Here is a 24,799-nt window from a genome sequence, read left to right as displayed (position 1 = left end):
GTACACGTTTTCCAAACGTTTTTTTTCTTTACGTGTAAGCTTCGGCCTGGCCGAACTTACGGCCGTATATACTTGTTTTTTTTTTTTAAATTTCTAGCTAATTGCATCTTCCTTCACATATTTCTCACTTCCACGATGTTTGTTTAGTTCTTAGCACCCTTTTCTGTAATACAAACAATGTAGAAGAATTTATTCGATTTTATAAATTTTTTTAAATTTTTCCTGTATTGATAATCGAACCTCCGGCCATACAGTTTCTAAGCCAGCACACAATCCACTGGCCTACGTAGCTGTCAACAACAGACAATTATCGCTATAGCCAGGGAGCCACCGTGGTGCAATGGCTAGCATGCCCGCCTTGCATACACAGGGTCGTGGGCTCAAACCCAGTTTCGACCAAACACCAAAAAGTTTTTCAGCGGTGGATTATCCCACCTCCGTAATGCTGGTGGCATTTCTGAGTGATTCAAAGCTTCTCTAAGTGGTTTTACTGCAATGTGGAACGCCGTTCGGACTCGGCTATAAAAGGAGGTCCCTTGTAATTGAGCTTAACATAGAATCGAGCAGCACTCAGTGATAATAGAGAAGTTTACCACTGTGGTATCACAGTGGACTGAATAGTCTAAGTGAGCTTGAAATATCGGGCTACCACTATACCTAACCTAACCTATCGCTATAGCCATCACCGCAAACATACTGAAAGAAGAGTTTTCTCTTCTGAGGATCGAAATTTTAGACAAGCATATAAGGAAGAAAGGTAAAATTTTTCTTACGTTAAAAAATCCTTTAAAAGCAAATAAAAAAGTTTAGAGACAATCGTTATCTCCCTTATCATAAGAATTGAGAATACTTTATAAGAAAGGGTAATTTCATTTGTCTAAAATTTCGTTCCGGAGGAAAATTATTTTTTCTTTGGGTGCAGAAAGCAATTATATTTGTAAAGCAGAGTTTTGGGCGCCCACGAGCCGATGTAAAGATTTTTTTTTTGAGAGTAACATATCCTTTAGTTGGTCACTTTTTTAAAAATACTTTGGATTCGGAAATAATTCAATTTTTATATAAATTCATAAAATATTCCCAAAATTTGGAAAAGATGTCCGCATTTCATTATATTAAATTTTTATGATGGAAAATTTGTCTTATTAAAAACTTGAAGTCAACAAAGAGCAATGCTCGATATAAACGAAATAGACTGTGAGTTTGGAACAAATATTATTTTTTTTTTTATGGAAAAACTAAAAATTTTGCAAAAAAAAAAAATATTTTACACCCACTGAACAATAAGCCCATTGGTGGACACTTTTTATATTTTTAAGACTTGTTGGACAGTAAAAAAGCGTCGCCAAAAAAGTAGTGAAAATGTTCTTTTTGGATCCGGAAGTGGTGCCAAATTGACGCAGAAGCGATGAATTTAACATGGTCTTGACATAGGACGGATGTCCAACATTTCAACAGCCGCTGCACTGAATTTGCATCACTTCTTAAGGTGTGAGGTGAATTCAGTGTTTTGGATGTGAATTAAGAATTTTTGTGATATTTTGACAAATAAATAATTTTTAAAATTGTTTATGATTTTTAATGCATTATAACGTTTGTCTGGAACATTTGTCATCAAATATTTTCAAAAATGCGCAATTTTTCTAGTAAGGATTTAACATTTTTGTTCGGCTATATTTAAATAATTTGTACCATTTTATTAATTCTTAATACTTTTTCAACCTATTTGAAACAAATAAAAATAAATTTCCCTTTAAAAATATGAAAAAAGCGGGTTATAAAAAAATTGACTCAAATGAACTTCCTAAAATAAAGAACATCTTTGGGAGAACAGTTTTGGAAGTTCTTTTAAAGTTGTGCCTTGAAAAGAACTTCCAAATTTTTTTTGCTGGGGATTTATTTTATTTTATTTTGTTTTTGTTTTTTTTTTTAACAAACATTATCTTACCATCTTAGGTCTCAACTCATAACTTGAAGACATACTGTGTCAGTACAAATATTTATTGAATATTAGTAGATTAGTAGATAATCTATGTATCTTTGAAGTCTTGACGTTTTTGTGCCAAAATTATCCCAAAACTCTTGGAAAAATTATCCCAAACTTTTATATTAAATATAGTTTGAGGAAACTTGATATGTCTCAGTCCTCACTCCTATCTAGCGTTAATATCAGACAGCCATTGCTTAATTTATTCCTTTACATGATATTCTTGGTAAATTATATGATACTTTTACAATAATGTTAACAATTGTAAATTATATGTCCTTCAATTAAATGACTTTTTCTAATTAAGGTTATTCAACCTTCGTTTCATCTTCCTCAGATTTCGTGTCAAACCACCACCATCATCATCATCATTATCATCATCATCATCTACATCATCCATGGCAAATCATTACCATTGCATTTATCAGCCACTTGTATTAGGCCACAATTTTTTTAATCACTAATTGTCTTTGTATCTTTTTTGCCCACCGGTTTTGTTGTATCTACCGATTTTCTCTTTGGTTTCCATCCATCGCGTCGATAAACCGAAATAGGTTTGTATTGCAACTGGACATGGGATATGTTTACATGTTGGCCACCAACGCCAGCCGGTGTCCTTGCTCACATGGGCTGTCCGTCGGGATTTCATGGTGTGGATGCTAGAAGTAAGTATTACCCTTTAAATAAATTAATAGGCGTATATGTACATTACATTACACTGGAGGATGGAGATGATACATTTTTTTTGGTAGGAGGCAACTAAGGTGACTAAGACATCATAAATGACCTTGTATTAAACCTGCATAAAATTGGCTAATAAATAAAATGTTATCTGGTTATATTAGTAAAACGTATATTTGTGGGCTAAAACTAAAACTGATAGTTTGATGTTAAAGGGGTACTACCGAATATTACCTTGTGCCAAAGGAGTATGATATAACAGTATGTTAGATATCCAAAATGGAGTTAATATAGTCATTCTGTTTTTTCTTTTTAATTATGGAAGAGGAAGTACCCACGGATTTTAGACATATAGAAAAAGAGCAATATCGATCGGTGATTTTTGTTCTTTTTTTTAAGGCGTGTCACTGAGAAATATCATCAGCATCAGAAGAGATTGACCACTACCGAAAAACTTTTTGGTGTTCAGGGCTTTGAACCAATAACATTTTATAGGCAAGGGGGGCATGGCGGCCACTGTAATCTCAGTGGAGTTAATATAGTCATTCTGTTTTTTCTTTTTAATTATGGAAGAGGAAGTACTCACGGATTTTAGACATACACGCAGAGAAGGAATATGATCACCTCAAACATGTTTCAAGAGCAAAATGTTATTTTTGTATGGTGACCATGTAACATGTTTGTCACTAAAATGCTATTTTCTAGTCCAATAGAACCTGCTTGCCGAAATCAGATACATGATTTCCGAGAAAATAACATGGTTGCGAAAACCATGTTACATGGTCACCACCCAAAAATAACATTTTTCTCTTAAAACATGTTTGAGGTGATCATATTCCTTCTCTGGCTATATAGGGAAAGAGCAATATCGATCGGTGATTTTTGTTCTTTTTTTTAAGGCGTGTCACTGGGAGATATCATCAGCATCAGAAGAGATTAACCACTACCGGAAAACTTTTTGGTGTTCAGGGCTTTTATAGGCAAGGGGGGCTTGGCGACCACTGCAATCTCAGTGTCTCCCCAAAAGGTTAGTAAATGGCATAGCAAATCAATGGGCCGCTGGATGCCCTGGTAACCATAAAACCAATAAGCATACTGGTTATTGTTGGTACGCCCGATAGATAAGATATCAAGCCATTCAAAAGAACGCGTGCATGAAATTTTTGTTATGTACAAAGTTGTTGCCAGCGATGGATGCCACATTTGCCGCCATACACATCGAAGGCAAAACGACCGACTAAACAGTGAAATGAACTTGTCGACTTTTCACCGAACAAGTGTAGACTATCCCATTATCGGAATTATGTCAATGTCCATCGTATTTTTAGAATTCACAAGGTATGATCCACCATTCACATTATTGGCCAAAGTCCATGCTGAATTCAGGAAAATTGTTGAAGAATCTGCTACCGCACAGGCTCCCGCCTCGCTACGCTGAAATTAGGCGATGTATTTTCGTTTCCAAACTTCAAAACTGCACTCCCAACACCCAGAGAAGATTATGATCACCTCAAAATCTTGAAACAAAATGTTATTTTTGGAATATGTAACATGTTTGTCACAACCATGTAATTTTCTCGGAAATTATATATATGATAAATATAAGAAAAAATGTTTGCCGAAATAAAAAATAACTTTTTGTTCTTGAATCATGTATGAGGTGATCATTTTCCTTCACTGCGCGTAGGCCCAAATATTCATCAAACAAGTATATACAGCACTAAGTTCGGCCGGGCCGAATCTTAATTTACCCACCACCATGAACCAAATATTAGGGTTTCCTTTGAAATTTCAGGAGGGCTTGAGGACTTGAGTACACTTCCCGAAGATAAATTTAAAGATTTCACCTATGAGGACTATATCAGATTCTGGATTTATAAGAACCATTTTTGTTTGAGTTTTAGAGGAGTCATTAACATCTCTTGTGCGCCTTCTACACCCTCAAGAAGTGAAGTCGGTCTATATGGAGGCATTACCAAATGGACCGATAAAAACTTAATCCGATACACGTTTTTGTGAGCCTAAAATACCAGAATATTTACAATTTCAGGTAAATCAGATAAAAACTACGGTTTCTAGAAACCCAAGGAGTTAAATCGGGAGATCGTTCTTATGGGGGCTATACTAAAATAGGGACCGATACTCACCGTTTTCGGCACATCTCTTTATAACCCGAAAATACCTCTAGATTTCCAATTTCAGGCAAATAGGATAAAAACTTCGGATTCTAGAAGCCCAAGAAGTAAAATCGGGAAATCGGTCTATATGGGGGCTATACCAAAATATGGACCGATACTCACAAGTTTTGGCACACCTCTTTATGGTCCTAAAATACCTCTAGATTTCCAATTTCAGACAAATTGGATAAAAACTACGGTTTCTATAAGCCCAAGATCCCAAATCGGGAGGTCGTTTTATATGGGGACCATACCAAAACATGGACCGATACTCACAATTTTTGGCACACATATTTGTGGTCCTACAGTACCTCTAGATTTCAAATTTCAGGTAAATTGAATAAAAACTGCGGTTTCTAAAGGGTGATTTGTTAAGAGCTTGATAACTTTAAAAAAAAAAACGCATAAAATTTGCAAAATCTCATCGGTTCTTTATTTGAAACGTTAGATTGGTCCATGACATTTACTTTTTGAAGATAATTTCATTTAAATGTTGACCGCGGCTGCGTCTTAGGTGGTCCATTCGGAAAGTCCAATTTTGGGCAACTTTTTCGAGCATTTCGGCCGGAATAGCCCGAATTTCTTCGGAAATGTTGTCTTCCAAAGTTGGAATAGTTGCTGGCTTATTTCTGTAGACTTTAGACTTGACGTAGCCCCACAAAAAATAGTCTAAAGGCGTCAAATCGCATGATCTTGGTGGCCAACTTACCGGTCCATTTCTTGAGATGAATTGTTCTCCGAAGTTTTCCCTCAAAATGGCCATAGAATCGCGAGCTGTGTGGCATGTAGCGCCATCTTGTTGAAACCACATGTCAACCAAGTTCAGTTCTTCCATTTTTGGCAACAAAAAGTTTGTTAGCATCGAACGATAGCGATCGCCATTCACCGTAACGTTGCGTCCAACAGCATCTTTGAAAAAATACGGTCCAATGATTCCACCAGCGTACAAACCACACCAAACAGTGCATTTTTCGGGATGCATGGGCAGTTCTTGAACGGCTTCTGGTTGCTCTTCACTCCAAATACGGCAATTTTGCTTATTTACGTAGCCATTCAACCAGAAATGAGCCTCATCGCTGAACAAAATTTGTCGATAAAAAAGCGGATTTTCTGCCACTGATTTTGGTAATAAAATTCAATGATTTGCAAGCGTTGCTCGTTAGTAAGTCTATTCATGATGAAATGTCAAAGCATACTGAGCATCTTTCTCTTTGACACCATGTCTGAAATCCCACGTGATCTGTCAAATACTAATGCATGAAAATCCTAACCTCAAAAGAATCACCCTTTATAAGCCCAAGAAGTAAAATCGGGAGATCGGTCTATATGGAGGCTATACCAAAATATGGACCGATACTCACAATTTTTGGCACACGTATTTGTGGTCTTAAAATACCTCTAGATTTCCAATTTCAGGCAACTTGAATAAAAACTGCGGTTTATATAAGCCCAAGAAGTAAAATCGGGAGATTGGTCTATAAGGGGGCTATACCAAACCATGGACCGATACTCACCATTTTTGGCACACCTCTTTATGGTCATAAAATACCTCTAGATTTCAAATTTCAGGCAAATTGGATAAAAACCACGATTTCTATAAGCCCAAGACCCCAAATCGGGAGGTCGGTTTATATGAGGACTATATCAAAACCTGGACCGATATAGCCCATTTTCGAACTTGACCTGCCTGCAGACAAAAGACGAGTTTGTGCAAAATTTCAGCACGATTGCTTCATTATTGAAGACTGTAGCGTGATTACAACAGACAGACAGACGGACATCGTTATATCGTCTTAGAATTTCTCCCTGATCAAGAATATATATATTTTATATAGTCGGAAATCGATATTTCGATGTGTTACAAACGGAATGACAAACTTATTATACCCCCGTCACCATTCTTTGGTGGTGGGTATAAAAAGAAGGTCAACCAACACCAGCACTGATGTCTATTTGTGGCATCGAGGTTATTTTGCCAGACAAGTTTAAACAAATTGGAGCATCTTAGGGCCAAATGTAATTAATAGACTATATTGAAAAATAAATCCGCATTTTCCCAATTTTTTTCTCTTTTTTTGGTGGTAGTATTTATCGCAATATCGGCGCCACAACCGCTTTAAGAATGCATCAAATTAATCTTTTTTGTAATTAAAAAATAGACTAATAACAAAGAGACAATACCAGCACTGGGGCAATCTTTTTATAAAAATCAGAACACTCTTACAATTTTTTTAAATTACAATAAATAATTCTATACAACGTTATGATCCTTTTATAACTTATCATATCATTTTATAAATTCCGTCCCATCTTTTTTATTACAGAATTTGCAAATCGCAAATGTGAACTTAATGGCCACTGGAGTGGACGTCCTAATGAACCGCCCAGTCCCAATGGTTGGACTGATTATAATCCTTGTTTTAAGCCGGAAGTAAAAACACTATTAGATAAAGTGCCGAATCTAGAGGTTGGCTCCAATAATGACTTGATGTCTTCATATCTATCAATGAATTTTATTTAATTGGACTTGCGTTTTCTTTTTCGTTCTCTTTTTGTTACAGCTAGTTGTAGAAATTGCTAAGCGAACACGTACCTTGGAAATTGTTGGCCTTATACTGTCTCTGGTGGCTTTAATTTTATCCTTAATCATATTTTGTAATTTCCGCTCATTACGCAATAATCGAACAAAAATCCATAAAAATCTCTTCATTGCAATGGTCCTGCAGGTTGTCATACGATTGTCATTGTATTTGGATCAGGCATTTCGTCGTGATAAATCAGAGACCAAAACGAATACAAGTCTGTCGGGTATAGAGAATACGGTAAGTCGTTAAAAAACCAAAAAAAAAATGTAAATGAAACAAAAAAAGTGTAAAAATATTTAATGAAAGCAATTTGCAAATTGGGAATTGGGGGGAATGGGAAGGGAACCACAATACACCAGTATATTGTATTGCAACTAAAGTGTTGCAGTTATTGAGACCAAGAGGAAATAGGAAACCGAAAAAAATACAATTCACTTCAATAACTAGGAATGAACATTTAATTAAAAAACTTAAAATTATATAAAAAATATTTCATCTTGTTCTTTTAAGATGGTTATGAAAAATCAAGAAAATCTATAAAAGATCACATCTTCACTTTGAAATATATGGTAGAAATTTTCAAAATTTTCATTTTTTTTTTTGCTTTTTCTTTAAATTTCTAGCCCTATTTATGCGAAACTTCTTATATACTCTTGGAATATGCCAAAACGGCAATGTTTATGTGGATGTTTATCGAAGGCTGGTATCTCCATAATATGGTCACAGTATCGGTATTTCAGGGGAAATTTCCCTATAAAATCTATTCCATAGTTGGATGGGGTGTACCCGTTTTTATGACAACCATATGGGGATTATGTACAGCATTTCATTATGCAGATACCATGCATGATTGCTGGTGGAATTACAATTTAACCCCATACTATTGGATTCTAGAGGGTCCTCGTATTGTAATTATAACGGTAAGTGAAAATATATTTTTTGTTGAGGAAAAATTTTCCAAAACTCTTTGTCTTTTTTTTGGTTTTCTATTACAGATAAATTTTGCATTTCTTTTGAATATAATTCGTGTATTGGTAGTGAAATTACGCGAAAGTCAAGCCAGTGATATTGAGCAGACCCGCAAAGCGGTTAGGGCTGCCATTGTTTTACTGCCTCTGTTGGGCACCATAAATGTTTTGTATTTAATACCAACCTTAGAAACACCCTGGAAATTTGCCTTGTGGTCCTATGCGACACATTTCCTAAATACATTTCAGGGATTTTTTATAGCACTGATATATTGTTTCCTAAATGGAGAGGTAAGAATGGTTCAAAAATTAATTACCCAGCAAACAAAGTGCAGTCAAGAAAGCAATGAATGAATGTACTTTTTTAATCCGAAAATGGTGCAAAATTGGATAAGAAGCCATGTCCTTGTCAAAGAGCGGAAGTAATCTTTGTAAGCATCCGCTGCATTGATTTCGCATTAGTTCTTCCCATGTTAAGCTATTTGAGTATTTCGTATTTCATTAAAAAAATGTAAGGAAAAATTAAAAAATAACGCCTTTTATACATCATCGATTTTAATCTCGAAGACGTTTTGATTAAAACTAGCAAATATTTTATCGAAAATTCCACGTCTATCGATCGGTACACGTTTCGATTATTTTTTTGAAATTGTCGATTATTTTTGTTTGTCCTTAGTGTGTTTTTCAATGAAAGAAGAGATTTCTTTTCTCAGCAACGAAGTTTTAGACAAACAAAGTTTTCTTTTATCCATAAAAAAATATTTTTCAAAAGCAAATAAAACAGATTAGCGACAGTCGTTAAGTCACTCTTCATAAAGTTGGGTAAATTTGGTTAAAAAGAAAATACTTCATAAGAAAGGGGAATTTCGTTAGTCTAAAATTTCCTTCCGGAGAAAAATATTTTTTCTTTGAGTGTTAAAGCAGTAAAATTCCGAAAATTTAAATTTATTGTGAAAACTGCACCCAGAGAAGGAATATGATCATATTCTACCAACTTCAAGCAACCATGTTAGGATAGAATATGTATCTAATTTCCAAAAATAACATTTTGCTCTAGGAGGTGATCATATACCAATGATTTCTATATACATCAATTCAAAAGAATTTCTTGTGTAATTAAAATTAAATCAATCTCTGGAAGAACATTTTTGTATGTACCTTAAAAGTTATAACTTGGGAAGAAATTCCAATTTTTGTTTACTGGGTAATATTAAAAAAAAAAACTAAATATTGATAACTCATAAATGGTTTTCCTCCCATCCCAATATAGGTAAGGGCAGTTCTACTTAAAAGCGTGGCCGTTTATATGTCAGTACGCGGTCATCCAGAATGGGTTCCTAAAAGAGCTTCCATGTATTCGGGTGGCTATAATACAGCTCATGATACAGAAAATCCTCAAGGAGAAAGAAAAGGGTAAACAAATATTCTCCAATTTTTGTTTTTAATATTTTCAATAATGTGTTTAATGGTCCATCCACAGTAATGGCTCACCTTCATCAAAACGTACAAATGGCCGCAAAGGAAGTAAAGGAAGTAACTCTACGGTAATACAACAGAGCAACTCACATCGTAGCCATAAAAAGTCACCTAGACTATCACATAGTAATGCCAGCGGTCAACCCAATCATCACTTACCGCTTCCCCCTTCGACCAATCACCAACAATTGGACAGTTTACCCATTAATAACAATAATGCTGGTAGTCTAACCAGTCTACACAATTTGGGACCGCAGCATATACAATATCACCAACATCGTCAGCATCAGTACCAGCGACGTCCACATCACAGCTGGTTGCTTACACTGTGTTTTCGCGGCCAAAAGGTACTTAGGGTACCTCCAGCGTCATCCGAACCTCCTGAGTCAGTTGTATTTGAGTTGTCAGAGCAGTAGTTAAAATAATATAGTTGCGCTTTATTTATCCTAGTATTTTTTCATAAATTATTTTCTTTGTTATTTATTTTTTCTATTTTTGTTTGTCTTTTCTTAAAAGCTTAATTTATTGTAATTTTTTTCTACTACCAATAATAATAGCTAAATAGATTTTAATTAATTTCTATGCATTTCTGTTTATATAGCTTCGAAAAAACAAAACTCAAAAATATTATGTCACATCGAGACCTTAATCCAATGGTATGCTAACTCGACTTGAAGTCTATAATATAATTGAAATTTCCTACCGTGGTGTTAAATGGACTATACCTACACTGAACGAAGAGTTTTCTTTTCCGAGGAACCAGATTTGAGACGCTCGAAAATTTAAAAAAAAATGCCATTAAAAACAAAAAAGTTAAGACAAACGCTGAATCGTTTGTCATAAATACAGATTGAATTGATTACAAAGAAAGAGGAATTTCGTTTCGGAAGAAACTATTTTCACTTTGGATGTAAGCAAGAGTGTTATTATTAAGATTTTCTAAGGGATAATTAACCTTTCACTGGCTTGATAATACTTCTGTGCTTATAATTGGCATACTTTTTTGTTTTTATTCCTATCCTTATATATGAAATATGTTTTTGTTTATAAATTTTATATTGCGGTTGGAAACAAAAAATTATTCGTTGTTTCCAATTACACTAAAAACATTACGCCTAAAAGTAGGCAAAGAAATCAAGGAGTAGTTTTCACGGTTCTGACAAAATTTTCTACATATAAAAAATTTTGAATTTTCTATCGAAATAAAATTTTGACAAAATTTTCTATAGAAATAAAAATTTGACAAACTTTCCTATAGAAATAAAATTTTGGCAAAATTTCTATAGAAATAAAATTTTGACAAAATTTTCTATGGAAATAAAATTTTGACAAAATTTTCTCTATTAATAAAAAAACATTCTATAAAAATTTCTATAGAAATAAGATTTTGACAAAATTTTGTATATTGATAACAGTTTTACAAAATTTTCTATAAAAATAAAATTTTGACAAAATTTTGCATATTGATAACATTTTTACAAAATTTTGACAATATTTTCTATGCAAATAAAATTTTGACAAAATTATCTATAGAAATAAAATTTTGACAACATTTTCTATAGAAATAAAATTTTGACACCATTTTCTATAATAATAAAATTTTGACAAAATTTTCTATAGAAATACAATTTTGACAAAATTTTCTATAGAAATACAATTTTGACAAAATTTTCTATAAAAATAAAATGTTGACAAAATTTTCTATAGAAATAAAATTTTGACAAAATTTGCTATAGAAATAAACTTTGGACAAAATTTTCTATAAAAAATAAAATTTTGACAAAATTTTCTATACAATTAAAATTTTGACAGCATTTTCTATAAAAATAAAATTTTGATAAAATTATCTATAGAAATAAAAATTTGACACAATTTTTTATAGAAATAAAATTTTGGCAAAATTTTCTATACAATTAAAAGTTTGACAAAATTTTCTATAGAAATAAAATTTTGACAAAATTTTCTATAGAAATAAAATTTTGACAAAATTTTCTATAGAAATAAAATTTTGACAAAATTTTCTATAGAAATAAAATTTTGACAAAATTTTCTATAGAAATAAAATTTTGACAAAATTTTCTATAGAAATAAAATTTTGACAAAATTTTCTATAGAAATAAAATTTTGACAAAATTTTCTATAGAAATAAAGTTTTGGCAAAATTTTCTATAGAAATAAAATTTTGACAAAATATTCTGTATTGATTAAATTTTGACAAAATTTTCTATAGAAACAAAATTTTGACAAAATTGTCTATAGAAATAAAATTTTGACAAAATTTTCTATAGAAATAAAATTTGACAAAATTTTCTATAGAAATAAAATTTTGACAAAATTTTCTATAAAAATTAAATTTTGACAAACTTTTCTATGGAAATAAAATTTTGACAAAATTTTCTATAGAAATAAAATTTTGACAACATTTTCTATAAAAATAAAATTTTGACAAAATTTTCTCTAGAAATAAAATTTTCTATAAAAATAAAATTTTGACAAAATGTTCTATGGAAATGAAATTTTGACAAAATTTTCTATAGAAATAAAATGTTGACAAAATTTTCTATAGAAATAAAATTTTGACAAAATTTTCTATAGAAACAAAATTTTGACAAAATTTTCTATAGAAAAATTTGCAAAATAAGATTTTTTTGTTTGGTAGTTTTTTTTGTAAATTTTCTCCCAATTTTGGTAGAATATTTTTGGCTCCAGTGGCAACCGTTGTAGTTCCATAAGTAATTCTAAATCTAACAGCTTAGGCAAATGGATTACTTTCGTTTTTGTTTGTTTAATAAATCGTTTCGTAGTGTTTGTTTCCTGGCCCTCTTGGAAATCTATGATAGTCGACTTTGGCCCTGTTCCGAAACCGAAATTTTTTACTTGCATTCCAATTTGACCTAAATCGAGGTGTGTATAATTTCTCCCAGGAGTAAGAAATTTGATATTTACGACACTACAAAAAATTAATTTTATTTTATTAATGAAATGAGTACAGAAAACTAGCAATTTTTTCGCGCCATAGTAAAAAGTTTCGGTCTCGAAAAGGCTCTATGCGGACATTGATTTGAAGGTAGCAAAGTATTTATTTTTTATAGAAATTGTTGTATCACCACGTACCATACATTCAAAGACACTTTATTACACAAATTAATGAGTGCACCTAAAAGTATATATTCAATTAAGCAATTGTCTATAAATTCCAGATCAATAGTAAACTTAAGTTTTACGAATAATTCTTAAGCAAAAATCGGACGTAAATGGATTACTTTTTATTAAACAACTGTGTATGTTTAAGTAACCCTTTCATAGTGTCAATTTTCTATTTTATAAAAAAAACACATTTAAAGTGAAGTAGTGAATTCATATTGGCACTCCTGGAAATCTATGATAGTCGACTTAGCAGACATTGATTTGGAGGTAGCAACGTATTTTTTTCTTTTTAATAGAAATTTTCATATCACCATATTAATCTTCATATCGTATTTAAACCTCTAAAGCAACTTTGGACTTTATTACACATGATTTACTTAAGAACAATATGCTATGAGTCACATCAATTGCAATTAGAAAAATACAAATAACAGTAAGACACATTTTTTATAGAAAATATTGTATATATTGTTTATAATGCACGTCATATATGTATGTATTATTGTTTATAAATTTTATTTTTAATTGTTTTTAAAGTGTACATTTTCAAAAAAGAAAAGGTTATTCAGTTCGATAGATGTTTAATAGACTTTGATAGTGATATTTTAAGAAAGCAATTTGGTTTTGAATTCTAGGCATTGTGGACTTATTTTAAAAATTTAATTTCTCTGAAGTGATGGCTTATTATTTGATCAAAGTCGAAAAACTTTCCATTGTAGGCACTTGATATGTTTACACAAAAAAAAATTCTATTGATCTGAAGTCAATCTCTAATACCGCTGAGACAGTTGGTCAATATTGTTATCCACCTCATACACCCTACATTATATAAGTATAAGAATTCGATTTGGGATTAGCTTCTACCCACGGCTACCACAATTGGTATAACTCTACCAAAAATGGTAGATTTTTCACAGTTTGGTAAATTGGTAGGACACTTGATGCTTTGGTATATTTTGCAAAACATTCCTCTCCAACTAAGAGTTACATCAATTTTCTATAGAAATAAAATTTTTCAAAAAATTTCTATAGAAATAAAAGTTTTCAAAAAATTTCTATAAAAATAAAATATTTCAAAAATTTTCTATAAAAATAAAATTTTGTAAAAATTTTGTATCAAAATAAAATTTTGTACAAAAATTTGGACAAAAATTTCTATAGAAGGGTTTTGGTAGATTATTTTTGGCGCAAGTGGCAACCGTGCCTGTAATGCCCCTTTGAGGTAAAAGTTGTAATGCAAACTTCATGGAATTTAAAATCTATTTGATCGATTAAAATGAAAGTTCAACATTTTCGAAATTGATTGTGAACTATGAAAGACTTTGTCATAGCCTTTGGATACGGGAGCACTCACAATATTATAAATTAGCAATAACTTTGGATTGGGAGCCACCGTGGTGCAATGGTTAGCATACCCGCCTTGCATACACAAGGTCGTGGGTTCGATTCCTGCTTCGACCGAACACCAAAAAGTTTTTCAGCGGAGGATTATCCCACCTCAGAAATGCTGGTGACATTTCTGAGGGTTTCAAAGCTTCTCAAGTGGTTTCACTGCAATGTGGAACGCCGTTCGGACTCGGCTATAAAAAGGAGGTCCCTTGTCATTGGGCTTAACATGCAATTGGGTAGCACTCAGTGATAAGAGAGAAATTCACCAATGTGGTATCACAATGGACTGAATAGTCTAAGTGAGCCTGATACATCGGGCTGCCACCTAACCTGACCTTGGATTGGAAATATCATTTGGGCGAAAATACAATAAGGGAAAAAATAATGAAACACTAGGGCGACACATTTTTGTAGAAACGAAATCGTCCTTAGATATAGGTGTCATATATATAAAGTAGTCGAATGGCATAAAAGTATTAACCATGTCACTTAAAATTTATATAAAGCCAACTATATAGAAATTGATAAGTATCTCAAAACTGCACGAATTGTTTCCAAATTTTTAGTTTTTATGTCCACAACTAAAGAAGAGCCCTAGAAAAGGCATCAGTTCTTGACCCAAGTATTTGTTTATATAAAATGAAAATCTCTGTTTTTTTAGCAAAAACAAGATTTTTATTTTGTCTTTCTAAGTGTTTGTTTTTTAGTTTTTCATTACCTATGATGTGATCTCTAAATAGATTCTCTTTTTAATTTTCCAAGTATTTAGTAAAACATTCTTGGTAGGCTCTGGCATAGTTTTAGAGTGTTTCAGTGTTGTTATATATATTATACAAAATTAGAATATAGAAACTATCCTGTACCATCCATTGAAAACCTCCATAATCCATTCTCCGGTCATTATAAATCAGAAGAAATAATACAAAAACTATTCCCCGCTTAAATGTGCACAACATTTGTACACTACTGTACCTACTGTTTTTTTCTTATACAGCTTGGCATGAGTTTTTTTTTTGCTTCTTTCTATTGGAATGAAATTATTGGAAATTATTTATGCTTAAAAGCCAAACTATATGAAATGATATTTGATTTATTTGGATTTTAATCAAATATGTGTGTTTTTTGTCTTTTTTCTTCCTATTTCCATTTGATTTCTATTTGGATTCTTGTTATTTGTTGGTTTTTTCTCCTTCGTTACTTTTCTCTCTTACAATTACAGAACAAATGTGTGATGTCTAATACTGAAATGCCACCAAAAATATTTATTACAACAAAAATGGAAACTTACACTTAATGTGTATTTTAATTTTGGTTTTTAATTTAATTTTTCATTATTCTCTCTACATGTAAGCTGTAAACAAAAAGTGACAGTAAAAATCAAACTATGTAATTACAGATCTTTTGTATAAAAAATCTACATTATATAAAATTAAATGCTAAGCCAATTATTTATTATAGAGAATATGAAAATATTTTTATATTGCATTTTTGTAAAAAAAAACAACAACAAAATAAAAACAAATAAATTACATTTCTATTTGTATAAAATATTGTGTATAAAATGTAAAACAAAACTATCTACTGATGACTTTTTAAACAATAGATATAAAAGAAAAATTCATCGAAAATTCGTAAGGTCTTAGTATAATACATATTTTATTTTTAATCGACCAAGGTGAATCTATGCACTCATAGAAAAAAGTCTGCTAAACACAGCAGTCTGCTGTTATATTTTTGTACTTCCGGATCGAACGAACAACAAATTATAAAATTTTTAGGTTATAAATTTTTCCCAAAAGCATATTTAAGAACCAAAACTAATTGTTTGTTATATATTTTTGCACTGTTACTATACATACAAGCTTCTAAATACGATCAGCAAATATTTTGATTGCTGTTATGTTTCAATTTGATAAATATTCAGATTTTTGGGCAAATACTAGAGATATTCTTAAAATATTATTTTAATTGTGTTAGGATAGCTAACACCTAACCTAAGTTGAAATTTGTATTTGTTTCAAGCCAAACTAAAAAATGTTTTAGTACAATCAAGCTTAAAAAATAGCAGACAATGTTTGCTATTTCAGCAAATAGGGGCTGCTGTCCCTTTTTCAGCAGACTTTCTGCTGTTTTAGCAGACTTTTCTGCTGTCCCTACTAACAAATTTCCTTGGATGTAAAATTGAAAAAGGCTTTTTTGCTCTGAAAAAAAAAATAAATTCCAATTGAGTCGAATCAAAAATTACCCATCAGACTTTGTTGGTCTGAAAAACACAAATTCCACTTCAGTCGAATCAAAAATTATCTATTAAACAAATTAGCCTATTTCCCTTACTAACAAATTTCTTAGGGTGTAAAATTGAAAAAGACTTTGTTGCTCTAAAAAAAAAAAAATAAATTCCAATTGAGTCGAATCAAACATTATCCATCAGACTTTGTTGGTCTGAAAAACACAAATTCCACTTGAGTCGAATCAAAAATTACCTATTAAACAAATTAGCCTATTTCCCTATAAGGAAAATAAAAAAAAATAATATTAAAAAATTAAGATAGAATGAAAATTACGATGCCGGCTTTATGACCCTACACAATTTTATTCTTTTTTAGTTCAAGGAATTATTATGATTTTAGAAAGTTTCCTTGACTTTAATAATTTTTTGCGTACGTTAGTTAAATTAACTAAAATATGGGGAAAAATTATACACAAAAGAAGCATAAAGATTTGCTAAATTCACGTCTTCCACAAAATTGTCCAGAATTTCTTAAAATTGTTGAATTTTTCCAATAATGAACTTCATATATCACTAGACATTTTTGCAATTTTTAACTCCAACTTTTTCCTTTAAACTGTCTAATAAATTTTCTTGAATTTTTCGAAAAATATTTAATTATTTTTGTGAAATCGGCGTGATATCTACGTTTCTTATACATTTCAGTTTCCTTCCTGTTGGGTTCACTCTTTTTTGAGTTTACGCCGAAAAGTGTTTTTTTAATTAATTATTATACCCTCCACCATAGGATGGGGGGTATATTAACTTTGTCATTCCGTTTGTAACACATCGAAATATTGATCTAAGACCCCATAAAGTATATATATTCTGGGTCGTGGTGAAATTCTGAGTCGATCTGAGCATGTCCGTCCGTCCGTCCGTCCGTCCGTCCGTCTGTTGAAATCACGCTAACTTCGGAGCGAAACAAGCTATCGACTTGAAACTTGGCACAAGTAGTTGTTATTGATGTAGGTCGGATGGTATTGCAAATGGGCCATATTGGTCCACTTTTACGTGTAGCCCCCATATAAACGGACCCCCAAATTTGGCTTGCGAGGCCTCTAAGAGAAGCAAATTTCATCCGATCCGGCTGAAATTTGGTACATTGTGTTAGTATATGGTTTCTAACAACCATGCAAAAATTTGTTCACATCGGTCCATAATTATATATAACCCCCATATAAACCGATCCCTCGATTTGGCTTGCGGAACCTCTAAGAGAAGCAAATTTCATCCGATCCGGCTGAAATTTGGTACATGATGTTAGTATATGATCTCTAATGGCCATGCAAAAATTGGTCCATATCGGTCCATAATTCTTTATAGCCCCCATATAAACCGATCACCAGATTTGACCTCCGGAGCCTCTTGGAAGACGAAAATTCATCTGATTCAGTTGAAATTTGGTACATTTTTTTAAGAACTATCTAGCTTCAAGTGGAGACTCTATAAAATCGGGATACAAATCTCATTCATCGAATCATTTTATTCCCTTTTTTATTTCGATTTTTTAACAAAGCTATTCACGTCAGCGTAAAAAAAGGAAATTGTAACAGGTACTACAAGGAAAAAAACGTTTTCCTAAATTCAAAAACTTTAAAACAAAGAAAACAACTAAAGTCTACACATTTGTTTTATTCTGTTTCGGCCTTAAGCATATATTTGAAGCTTTTTATCTTTAATCCAGAGAATTGAATTTTAAAATTATTTCTTTAAATCAAAAATTCGTTTCTTTACTTTAAGCAAAAATTGGTTTCCTACCACATCAAGCGACTTTAGCGGAGGGATGCAAAATTCATAACCATAAATTTAATGAAAAAATAAACCAAAAATTATTAACTTTCTTTAAATTAAAATTTCTTTATTTTAAAGAACTTTGTCTTTAATAATTTGTAAATTGAGTGTCCTAAAATCTAGGTTATTGGCTAATTTTGGGAGCTGTTATTTAAAAAAAACTTGGTTCCAAATTTTAGGAAAATTTCTTAAAAAAAAAACTATTTGGGGAAGAGGAAGGGAAAGATATAAAAAGTGGGGAAGCAAAATACCTAGCCATTTAAGGTCAAATTGTTTTTGTTATGTTGATAATTGTTTTCAATTTAGTGTTTGTTTTTCTGAATTAAAATTTATGGTTTGGAAATATCAGATGTTATACCATTAGAGTGATCAAAATCGGTGGATAAAAACCGGTTGACTGCTCAATCTTCTTACCCCAATTGTCGGTTTTCGTGAAAGTTCCATTTTCGTTGGACCAGTTGAATCGATGTTTTTATTGTGATATTGTCAATTTAATGCCAAATTTAGATAACTTCATACGTGTGTTTTAATAAACTGCATTGAAAAACTGCCCAATAGGGGCAAAATATATTTGAATTAAAAAAAAATTGTGTCCAATTTTTAATATATGTTCGAATCAAGTTTTTCGTTAATTTTTTGTAACAATAAAATTAGATTATCCTTTCAAAATTAGGTACATTTATGAAATCCGGTTGAACCGGTTATGCCGGTTATTTGTTTCAAAAAAACACCGTCCATCGGGTTTGGAAAGAAGTTCGATTTCTTAAAACCGAGAAACCCCGACTTTCAAAAAAACCCGGTTTTTTGATCACTCTATATGAAATTCCGGAATGCACCCAATTGCTACTGTGAGGGACAAGTAACAGAATGACCTACTACACACAAAAAAATTTCACGAACATTTTTCCAATTAAAATTTTAATTGAGTTTTAAAAAATATTCAATTAAAAATTTAATTGATTCAACAATTTTTTTAATTGAAACAAAAATCAATCACAAAAATAATAGTAAAAATAATAGTTGGATCAATTAACTTTTTAATTGACCTTCAATTAATTTTTTAATTGATACTATCATTTATATATGACTCATGATTTGCTCCGGCAAAAAATGCTCTGATACCTTTTTGAAAACTGGGCAATAAGTTTGAATAGATGAGGATGAAAACTGCGCCCCAGGACTAATATCAGAAGATTTCTATTGCTGATGTTTAGAAAATAAAATCTGGAGATCGGCTAGGATAAATATAGTGACTGTCTCTTTTTTACTGACAAACTTAGACTAACAAATCCATCAGGATAGCACAACAATTTCTCTCTTATCAATGAGAACTGCCAGATTCTAGGTTAAATTCAATTATGGGAGGGGACTTGCTTTTTACCAGCAGACTCTAAACAATTTAGAGAAACTGTGAAAGGCTTCTTAACCATTGTAACGATGACTTGGCAATATTTAAATTTCAATAATTTTAAGACCTAAAGATCTATTACGAAAAAAAATAAAGGATGGATTTAATTTATATGAAACTATTATAGTAAATAATAAGCTAAATTAAAAATAAATACGTATTTAATTATTTTTTACATTTAACATATTATTTAAATGTATGTATTAAAAAATAACTACAACTGAAAATAAATGTTAATTTTTGTAAAAAAAAAATGTTACTGTGAAAAATTGTGTCATTAATGGAATTATTTAAATTGGTATACCTAAGTGCCGACGATGGTATTTTTTTTTTTTAATTTACGATCCATCACAAATCAATGAAGAAGACTATATTATATTATCCTTCACCTTCATATAGCCACGGATTTTCTTCCTGGTCAAGTATATATAGGTTCCAGAACAATATTTCGATATATCACGGAATATAATCTCTACTGTAAATCCAAGGCTAGAAAGTACAAATGCAGAGGTCAATATTTAAAACAATCACTTTTTTGTGAGGACAATATCCACTTACAAATTTCAAACATACACTCATAGAAGAAAGTCTGTTAAAAACAGCAGTCGATGTTAGCTGTTATATTTTTGTACTTCAGGGCCTAATGAACAACAATTTATAAAATGTTTAGGTTATAAATTTTTCCCCAATGCATATTTAAGAACCAAAAGTAGTTTTTGGTATATTTTTGCACAGTAATACACTTACAAGCTCCTAAATACGATCAGCAAACATTTTAGCCTCAATCCGATAAATATTCAGATTTTTGGTCAAATACTGTAGATATTCATAAAATATTGTTTTAATTATGTTAGGATAGCTCCTAAGTTGAAATTTTTATTTGTTTTAGCCAAAATAAAACATGTTTTAGTGTAATCGAGCTTAAAAAATAGCAGGAAATGTTTGCTATTTCAGCAAACAGTGACTGCTGTCCCTTTTTCAGCAGACTTTCTGCTGTTTTAGCAGACTTTTCTGCTGTCCCTACTAACAAATTTCTTTGGGTGTAGGAAGTCTGTGTACCGTGTTTGTTGTAGCAGAATATAGTTCTTTCTTCGATCGCGGTATAGAGAGTCAATTGCAGAGAGTCTTAGTGACTTTATATTCTTACCTTGTTGGCCTATTCAAATATCGTTAAATTTAAAAATATATGTATAGTTTTTTGTTAAAATTGTGTTTGTTATTTTAAATGTAATGTCATTTATTTAAATTATTAATAACTAAATTAAAATAAAAATTAACAAAAATTGGGTATTTCTGTATTATAAAGGTATATTAAAGAAAGGCCTTTGTTGCTTTAAGCAGGAAGCATGGTGTTTAAAAATAAAATAATAAAACTAAATTAAGTACAGGATGGTAAACAATTTTGGATTAAAAATAATTTGTAATGTGTTTACAATACATATCAAATTATTTTAAATGAAATCACTAACTTAAATGGAAACACTTCCAGTTTCACCAGTCCTGTGTCAGTTGGTGTTTTCATTTTGTTTGTAAACATAACTAAAAATAAATAAATATTTCAAATCTAACTTAAATTTAAATTGTAATTATTATTAACAAATAATCCATATATAATTTGCGATTAAAGTCACCTAGAATAACTTAAAAAAAAAAAAAATCAAAACTCAATGACAAATGAAATGTGCAACTAAAACATGTACAGGACGGAAATGATCAAGTGTTTGTTATTGGTTTCATACATGGCTCTTAAAAGATTATTTTATAATTTTTATTTTATAACACATTCTAATAAAATGTACAATTTAAATGACCTTAAACTAAACTCTTTTAGAATTTATTTAATAATTGCAATGGGATTGTAATATATGATATGATATATACAAAGTAATATTAGTTTGTTCAAAGTTTTTTTTTTTACAGTTCTAAAGAGTTGCTTGATTTTCATGTATCTAGGTCTAATTAATTATACACTTAACTTAAATATATTAAAGTCTTTTACAATTAGGATTTAGGATTCGAGATATGTGTATTCAAAGGATGGCCATTTTCATCATTGATCTCTCGCTAAAATATTTCATGTCTTCAAGACAGTATGAGTATTAGCGATGCAAACGAAAATTGCTTTATCAGTTTGTCCTTTTCGAAACGATTTCAAAGTTGTAAAACAATATTATTGTTTTCGTTTCAAGGAAACGAATTATTTTGTTGGATTTTTTGTACTCAAAGTAATTTTGTGCAACAGCAGAAACTTGCAGCAGAGGATTTTGTTGTAGTAGACGTTTTTTTCTAGTTCTATTAATAAATTTGTTTTTGTGAATGATACGACCATCCGGGATAACGATATCGAACATTACAAGGACAACTTAATAACTTTTAGAGACCAATGACAAAAGCGTAAATTTGGATGTTGTGTCAAAATGTATATATATCTACAACTTATACAATATATACGACTTAAATAATCACGTTAATCATTTTACTTAACTAAAAATTTCCTATTGTTGATTATATTTAAAATTCACATATCCTTGAATATAACGATAATGATAGCATCCTTCTTAGCGAGGGGAAGAAAGTACTACACTTCAATACTGTTTAGACTGCCTGAAGAAATGTTGTCATTGTGACTACCCAAACGTGACCGTTGCTTCATCATCGCAGCTCTGGCTGGCATGGGAGATCGTTGTACACGAGGACTACCGCTAACGGCTATGGGTATACCCAAACCTCCATTGGGATTATTCGACATGGAAGCTAATCCATTATTAGTACTACCACCGGATGTACGACGCGTCCTTCGCAACGAAGGTATTCTTGTGGCCATACCATCCATATCGTGCGATGGTGATGACATTACATTACCATTAGTTTGCTGATAATTCATATTTCGCACTCCACGATCCAAAGTACGTTTCTGCTGTTCTAGACTTGGTGTCAGCGGGGCATGATGACCCGAGGGTGGCAAATGATGATTCATTATAGGCGGTGCATGATTATTATTTTGATGCGGTGGCACTGGCGGAGGTTGCTGATAGTCTCGCTTATTCATCATGGTCGGTGTTGGTGGTGTCTGATAATAGGGCTGGGCATGATGAATCCCTTGTGAAGCTAAATGGGCCTGTGAATTGTTCAAATTATTAGATGATGTTTTATTTTTATTATTCTTGGTTAATGATGATGTATTTTTCTTTGTCGTTAGAGGAGTTGTATGATTTGCTAATTTGGCAGTATTCTTGCTGGGCAATGGCGGCAATGGCTTTGAAAGTGGTGAATTAGGATCTAGACCATTCGGTGTTAGTGGACTATTAATACCGTCTACAGCCTCCAAAGTTTCACACGATGAAGTGGAACGTTGTGCTGGTGTATGGGATGTTTCGTCGCCATGATAGCCATTGAGTTTCTCTTGACTGTTGTGGCAACTATTATTGCTGGTGTTATTACTGTTGACCGGACTTCCGTTACTGTTGTTCATATAGCGCAATTCCATAACATTACGATTCTAGAAAAAATTACGCGAATATATCTGTATCTATTGTAGTATATGTATAAGGTTTAAGACATGCTAAGGAATTGGAATTTAGGTAAATTCAAAATTGATTTAGAAAAACGAATCAAATAAGCCAGCTTAAATTGCTACATATATAGAAAAAAATTATTTTATATTTACACAAACATCAGTTGACATAGAAATTAGAAGATTTGTGTATGTACATGTAAAGTGAAATAGAGGAGTATATAAGTAGAAAATCTCTAGTATTTTAGAAATCTAAAATTCTAACCTTGTAGCCTCTTTTCAAACGATAAATTCTAGCAGAAATATGTATAACCCATGTTCCCAAATCCACTTCCAGGTGAAAGTGAATCAATTCCACGATTTTCGTGTCCTACAATCCACTTTCACCGGAATTTTCGTGAAATCAATTCACTTGCAAAAGTCTTGGTGAAAGTTGAATTATGTCCAAGATGGGTGTATTTCTGGTTAAAAAAAGTACTCGCGTAAAAAATTTGAAATATTTTATATTTAATACATGAGTTTTATTAAAACTGCGCCATTTTTAATTAAAAAAAAAATAATAAATTATAATAAGTCTATTGATTCCACTTATTTTAATTTCCGCCTTATTGAATTTTTGGGTGATTTGTGCAACCCAGCTGGTTACAGAAAAGTTCAAAAAAGAACGTGGAATTAAGAACACCAAATTTTCACGTTCGTGGATTTGACGTGAATAGTGAAAATGGAATTGAAGTGGATATCGGAACATAGGTGATAAAAAAGTCTTAAAGCGTAGGAAACAGTCTGCAACATATTTATTTAAAATATTTCAATAAAAGCATAAGAAAAACTCTTTATGGTAATGGGAGCACTAACATGTTTTTTTTTTTTAATTTTCAATATATAAAAAAACCCTTATCGTAGAAAAGTTTTAATTTAGTGCAAATTACAATCAAAATAGAATATATCTTTTAATGTATAAAACAACAATTCTTTTGATTTGACTATAACCTTTTTAAATGCGCTAAATGAATTTTCTACTTTTCAACATTTTCATATTTAGAAAAAAAAATGGCAAAAAACCTTTGTTGTTAGCACATAGTAAATCCTGTAATAAATAAATATTTAGAAAAAGTCAACGGCTTAATAAAAATTCGACCTTTGAAGTTCGTAGTGATATCCAATATGAAGTTTTACTCTATACGACAATAAAAATCAATTGTACTAATTGATACTATTTAAACAATCAAGAAAATTTAATTATTTCGATTGTATAAAAAGTGACTCATTTTCGAAATATGATTGCCTTTTATAACTTAAGATGAGTATTAAGTTCGAGTTTAGCCGCTAAAATCGCTAAAGTGAAAACTAAATCAGTAAGAAAAATGCAAGAATTTAAACATATTTGTTGCAAATTTTATTATAACT

The 24,799-nt window shown here is 31.3% G+C and overlaps 2 protein-coding genes across 10 annotated transcripts in view; one reads left to right on the top strand and one right to left on the bottom strand.

The window, feature by feature from the left end:
- Pdfr (Pigment-dispersing factor receptor) overlaps positions 1 to 15,955 on the top strand; it is a 106,998-nt gene extending 91,043 nt beyond the window's left edge. Inside the window, exons 3-10 of one of the 2 annotated variants that reach the window (XM_075299725.1) lie at positions 2,539 to 2,649; positions 7,167 to 7,309; positions 7,404 to 7,664; positions 8,051 to 8,347; positions 8,423 to 8,686; positions 9,666 to 9,808; positions 9,876 to 10,218; positions 15,627 to 15,955. In XM_075299725.1, coding sequence (XP_075155840.1) covers positions 2,539 to 2,649; positions 7,167 to 7,309; positions 7,404 to 7,664; positions 8,051 to 8,347; positions 8,423 to 8,686; positions 9,666 to 9,808; positions 9,876 to 10,218; positions 15,627 to 15,701 — 1,637 coding nt within the window. In that variant the 3' untranslated portion in view covers positions 15,702 to 15,955. Of the gene's footprint in view, positions 1 to 2,538; positions 2,650 to 7,166; positions 7,310 to 7,403; positions 7,665 to 8,050; positions 8,348 to 8,422; positions 8,687 to 9,665; positions 9,809 to 9,875; positions 10,257 to 15,626 lie in introns of both variants that reach the window. The other variant, XM_075299726.1, reaches the window with a different exon arrangement.
- Positions 15,956 to 21,161: 5,206 nt separating this feature from the next.
- boi (brother of ihog) overlaps positions 21,162 to 24,799 on the bottom strand; it is a 174,277-nt gene continuing 170,639 nt past the window's right edge. For 7 of the 8 annotated variants that reach the window (XM_075299108.1, XM_075299112.1, XM_075299110.1 and 4 more), the window contains one exon: positions 21,162 to 23,377. In XM_075299108.1, coding sequence (XP_075155223.1) covers positions 22,457 to 23,377 — 921 coding nt within the window. In that variant the 3' untranslated portion in view covers positions 21,162 to 22,456. The remainder of the gene's footprint in view (positions 23,378 to 24,799) is intronic. The other variant, XM_075299115.1, reaches the window with a different exon arrangement.

This window comes from Haematobia irritans, chromosome 3 (genome assembly GCF_050003625.1).
Source record: "Haematobia irritans isolate KBUSLIRL chromosome 3, ASM5000362v1, whole genome shotgun sequence".
Classification (NCBI taxonomy): domain Eukaryota; kingdom Metazoa; phylum Arthropoda; class Insecta; order Diptera; family Muscidae; genus Haematobia; species Haematobia irritans.
The sequence above is the reverse complement of the archived record's forward strand: the minus strand, read 5'-3'. Positions and strand labels throughout refer to the sequence as shown.